Source organism: Garra rufa, chromosome 18 (assembly GCF_049309525.1).
Source record: "Garra rufa chromosome 18, GarRuf1.0, whole genome shotgun sequence".
Lineage (NCBI taxonomy): Eukaryota > Metazoa > Chordata > Actinopteri > Cypriniformes > Cyprinidae > Garra > Garra rufa.
Genome location: NC_133378.1, coordinates 38395418 through 38401263, shown reverse-complemented (window position 1 = coordinate 38401263; position 5846 = coordinate 38395418). Strand labels below are relative to the sequence as shown.

Sequence of the window (5846 nt, the reverse complement as noted above, 5' to 3'; positions counted from 1 at the left end):
TTTCCTGTTGTTGTTGCTCAATGGAATGGATGCGTTGTTGTCTGGGGGTTTGACAAAAGGAGGGTGGGACGTTGGTTTGTGACTGAAGGCGGTGACTTGAGTCGATCGGACGTCACATCGTTACGGAAGTCACAGCTGCTCCTGAAAATGAACAGCTACTTTAAGCAGGCTGTGTGCAGTTTACTGTGGATTGACTGTTTTGAAACTCATATGGTAGTTAGATAGCCCCTAGACCTTAGTTATCATGAAAAAAGCCAGGAAATTTTGATTTTGACGATATGGGACCTTTAAAGTGATTCACTGACAAATGACGGTCATTGCAACATTGCCAAGTGATGGCGCTATGGAGCCATGTGCTTTTTAAAAACATTTTAATAGGTGTAACATTAGTTTATTAGCTTGGAATATACCCTATTTTGACTAGAAACAATGCAGACCGGAAATGCAAAGCATTCTTTCAGTTAAGAGTCGGACTTACTTCCGTGTTCAGGAAAACGAAAAAAGGCAGATCGCTTTACGGAAGCAACAGATAGTAACTTTTTGAATGGATGTGAATGAAGGAGACACGTTCACAACAGAAAACGCTGTTTTTTTTAAATAAAGAAAATAACAGACAAATTTGCGACAGGTAGGATATGCTTTACGCAGATTCTCATTTATTTTTATGATATCTGCAAAAAGCGATTGATTGTCACTTTGATAGAAATTCAAAGACGTCAAGACCTGATGTGATTGGTTATCAAAGCTCACGTGATCTAATTTGACCGTCAAGCTACATTATATAAGTTTATTGCTACTAGTAAATACTGAGGGTTTGTCTAAATTTTGCTTCAAACCTCTATTACCGCTCATATAATATATAGTTTGTCCTACTGAGGTGTGACTTTTTAAAGTTTATTAAGATTATTGTGGAAAGTGCCAAATTACGACGATCTAGAAAGCGGTTGGTTTGACACTGGTGAGTCATTTTATGTGAGTTTGATTGTGTTTTTAGCACTTTTGTGACTAATTTAAGAATTAACACATGAAATCTGATCTTGGATCAGTGGATTCAATATGCATACAGGCCCAAAATCTCATTCTTGCATCTCCACAGTCCAGATAAAGAGAGATTTAACGTTACTATAGATATCATTGATGGCTATTATTTTTCAGAACTGACATGTTTTAAAGTAATATAGATATACAGCGTTACACTCTGTAGATTGTAGGATTGTTGTGGGAAATATTTCTTTTACAAATCAAAATAAAGTTTTATTTAACAAGAGCACATGGAAACTGACATGGTGTTTGTTCTTTGATAGTTTTGATATTGTTTATGTTATTGATGGTATATTGATAGTAATGGATTTGTTTATTGCAAACAGGCAGATTTTGAGTTCAGAAGATGTTATTTGTGGATTATTGTGATGTTTTTATCAGCTGTTTGGACTCTCATTCTGACGGCACCCATTCACTCCAGAGGATCATTGGTGAGCAAATATCTTCGATGGCCTGAGGGTGAGTACATTTCCAGTCAATTTTCATGCTTTTAAAAAGCTAGAAAACCACTGGCCTTTTTATTTGTGAGCATTTTGTATGATGAGCAGAAATTGCAAACAACAAATAAAGTGGAAAACATCTTTATTTTAAAATGACGCTAATTGTTAATAAATTCAATTTCTTAAAGCAGTTATTCTGAAATGTACAAACTTGTGAAGCTTCTTTGAACTTCATATTTTTGTCTTCATGTTATTGAGTTTTTTTTCTTGGACTTGGAAAATGGCTTCTGTAGATTTGCGATGAGCACAGATATCTGCTTCTGTCTCTGATAACTTACGCAGGTGATTTTATCTGGAGAGACAAAGAAAGAAAACAGATCAAATACAGGATCTAAAGTATGTGCGCACGTACAACTCACATCAACACAATGTGAAATTTATGCTAAGGCGTTTTAAGTGGTTGAAGTGAAAAGACTGGTATATTATATACAAGGTTCATAAAGGTGCTTGAAGTACTTGAATTTGACTTTTTTGAAATTTAAGGCCTGAAAAATCTTTGAAAATAGCAGTGTTCCTGAAGAGGTTCTTAAAAAGTGCTTGAATTATTGAAAGACAGTGTATGAAGTGTAATTTTTTCAATAAGCACATATCTTTTAACAAAAAAATTATTAAAAAACATATTACATTTTTTCCTCATATTTCAGGTAATGTTATAAAATCATTGAATCAAATGATTCGTGATAAGCGATTTGATGTCCCAGTCTAAGTCAAATGATTCGCAATCCACGCTCCGAGTCCTGATCTGTAATTATGGTTTGCAAATCATTATTCAGATCGGGACTTCGAAAGTGTGGATAGCAAATCATTTGATGTAGAACTTTGGAGCACAGATTGCAAAATATTTGATTCAGATCGGGACTTCAGAGCGCGGATTGCAAATCATTTCATTCAGTTCGGGACTTCAAATTGTGTAATGTGAATCATTTGATTTAGATCAGAAAGGGTTCGTGAATCATTTTGCGAATTGAATAATTCAAATAAAATGATTTGTGATACGAAAAGTTTCAATCTAAGTCAAATGATTTGCAATCCGCACTCCGAATCCTGATCTGAAATGATGATTCACAAATCATTTGATTTGGATTGGAACTTTGGAGCAGGTTCGCAAATCTTTTGATTCAGTTCACAACTTCAGAGGGCAAATCGCAAATCTTTTGTTTCTAATCTGGACTTCAAATTGTGTATCACAGATTCTTTGATTTAGATCGGAACAGGTTCAATCGAATCTAATGATTCAAATTAAATGATTAGTGGTATGCGCTTTGAAAACCTGATTTAAGTCCTGATCTGAAATAATAATGGTTCGCAAATCATTATTCAGGGAGCGTGGATCGTGAATCGTTTGATTTAGATCAGAACTTTGGAGCGTGAATCATTTGATTCAGATCGGAACTTTGGAGCGTGAATCATTTGATTCAGGTCGGAACTTTGGAGCGTGAATCATTTGATTCAGGTCGGAACTTTGGAGCGTGAATCATTTGATTCAGGTCGGAACTTTGGAGCGTGAATCATTTGATTCAGGTCGGAACTTTGGAGCGTGAATCATTTGATTCAGGTCGGAACTTTGGAGCGTGAATCATTTGATTCAGATCGGAACTTTGGAGCGTGAATCATTTGATTCAGATCGGAACTTTGGAGCGTGAATCATTTGATTCAGGTCGGAACTTTGGAGCGTGAATCATTTGATTCAGGTCGGAACTTTGGAGCGTGAATCATTTGATTCAGGTCGGAACTTTGGAGCGTGAATCATTTGATTCAGATCGGAACTTTGGAGCGTGAATCATTTGATTCAGATCGGAACTTTGGAGCGTGAATCATTTGATTCAGATCGGAACTTTGGAGCGTGAATCATTTGATTCAGATCGGAACTTTGGAGCGTGAATCATTTGATTCAGATCGGAACTTTGGAGCGTGAATCATTTGATTCAGATCGGAACTTTGGAGCGTGAATCATTTGATTCAGATCGGAACTTTGGAGCGTGAATCATTTGATTCAGATCGGAACTTTGGAGCGTGAATCATTTGATTCAGATCGGAACTTTGGAGCGTGAATCATTTGATTCAGATCGGAACTTTGGAGCGTGAATCATTTGATTCAGGTCGGAACTTTGGAGCGTGAATCATTTGATTCAGATCGGAACTTTGGAGCGTGAATCATTTGATTCAGATCGGAACTTTGGAGCAGGTTCCTAAATCTTTTAAATCAGGTCACGACTTCGGAACGCATATCGCAAATCTTTTGTTTCCAATCAGGACTTGTGTATCACAAATCATTTGATTTAGATCAGAACAGGTTCATGAATCATTTTGCGAATCGAATGGTTCAAATTAAATGATTTGCGGTATGCGCTTTGAAGTCCGGATCTAAGTCAAATTATTTGCGCTCCGAGTCCTGATCTGAAATGATGATGGTTCGCGAATCGTTATTTGGATCAAGAATTCGGCCTGTGGAGTGCGAATCATTTGATTCAGATCGAAACTTTGGAGCAGGTTCGTGAATCTTTTAAAGATCGGGACTTTAAATTGTGTATCACGAATCATTTGATTTAGATCGGAAGGGGTTCGCAAATCATTTGATTCAGATCGGGACTTCGGTGTGGGTTCGTGAATCATTTGATTCAGTTTGCGACTTCGGAGTGCGTCTGGTGAATCAATTGTTTCAGATCAGGATTTCAGAGTGGTTTTGTGAATCTTTTTTTGGGGGGATTTTTTTAAACTTTAGAAAACATCAAACAAATAAGGCAGTACAGTTATAAAAAAAAAGAAAGAAAAAAGAAAGTATACACAAATAGAAATCCCTTAAGAAAATGAAACGTGGTTTTACTATAGTAAAAGTGTAGTATTCTTTAGTAGTAATACTTTGCATGTGCTTCACTTTATTTTTGCCATTTTGTTTTATTTGTATATTTTAATTTCTTTAATTATTATTTTTTTAATAATTTGAAAGAGAAGACATTGTTTGATAAGTGAGATCTCTGGTTGAAGTCCTTGAAAATCAAAAAAGTAGTGTTTGAAAAGTTTTTGAAAGTCCTGGAATTTCACTTCATTACAGCATCTGTATGAACCCTGTGTATAGATATTATTAGATCTGAATTTGCTGCTGATTTTTACATGTCGTCCTTTTCTTTGGCGCCGTGTTTGAGGATGCGAGTGAACTCCACATAGTTGAAGTTGCCTTTCTTGTCGATCGGTGCCTCGCGGAACAGCTCGTCCACTTCTTCATCTGTGAAACGATCACCCATGGTGGTCAGCAGCTCGCGGAGATGGTCCTCATGGATAAAACCTGTCACAGACATCGCAAAAAGGGTACAATTATGAAATATTTTTACTATTTTAAATAACTGTTTACTATTTGAATATGTTTTAAAATGTCATTTATTTCTGTGATTTTAAAGCTGAATTTTTTTAGCATCATTACTCCAATCAATTGATACTTCAGAAATCATTCTAATATTCTGATTTGCTGCTTAAAAATATTTATTATTATTATTATCATTGTTAAAAACAGCTGAGTAAAGTTATTTCAGGTTTCTTTGATAAATGAAAACTTCAGAAGAACAGCATTTATCTGAGACAGAAATCTTTTTTAACATTATAAATGTCTTTATCATCACTTTTGATCAATTTAAAGCATCCTTGTTAAATAAGAATATTAATTTCTATAATTTCTTTCCCAAAAACAAACTCTTGAACAAGCTTTTGAATAATATAGTGTATAATATTACAAAAGCTTTTTATTTCAGATAAATGCTGATCTTTGGATCTTTACATTCATCAAATAATCCTGAAAACAATTCACTCAATTGTTTTAAATACTGATAATAATAGTAATAGTAAAAATATTACTAAATGTTTCTTGAACAGCAAATCAGAATATTAAAATGATTTCTGAAGGATCATGTGACACTGAAGACTGGAGTAATGATGCTGAGATTTCAGCTTTGAAATCACAGGAATAAATACAATTTTAAAATATATTCAAATAGAAAATTTTTAATAGAAAAAAATATTTCAGAATTTTAAAATTTTTGCTGTACTTTGGAAAAAAATGTAGGCTTGGTGAACAGAAGAGACTAATGTTAAAAAAACATTAAACAACGTTTGACTGGTAGTGTATATTAGTACATCAAATTAAACAAACAAAAAAAAAAACATGAGAAATGTTTTATAATAACTATAACAACCCTGTTTAAGGTTAAAGTTAATACAAATTTAATTGGTTTATCTTATGTTTATGTTTGTCAAGGGAAAATCTTGAAATATCAACTGAGTTAGCATGATCCTGTACAGTAAATATGCTCTTTT

General features: G+C 34.3%; 1 protein-coding gene across 1 annotated transcript in view; it reads right to left on the bottom strand.

Annotated features, from left to right (window-relative positions):
• Nucleotides 1-1606: 1606 nt before the first annotated feature.
• The window catches only part of myl9a (myosin, light chain 9a, regulatory), an 8262-nt gene continuing 4022 nt past the window's right edge, over nt 1607-5846 (bottom strand). The window contains exons 4-5 of the mRNA XM_073822633.1: nt 4653-4824; nt 1607-1833 (exon numbers count right to left, since the gene is read on the bottom strand). Of these exons, the coding sequence (XP_073678734.1) occupies nt 1830-1833; nt 4653-4824 (176 nt within the window). The 3' untranslated portion in view covers nt 1607-1829. The remainder of the gene's footprint in view (nt 1834-4652; nt 4825-5846) is intronic.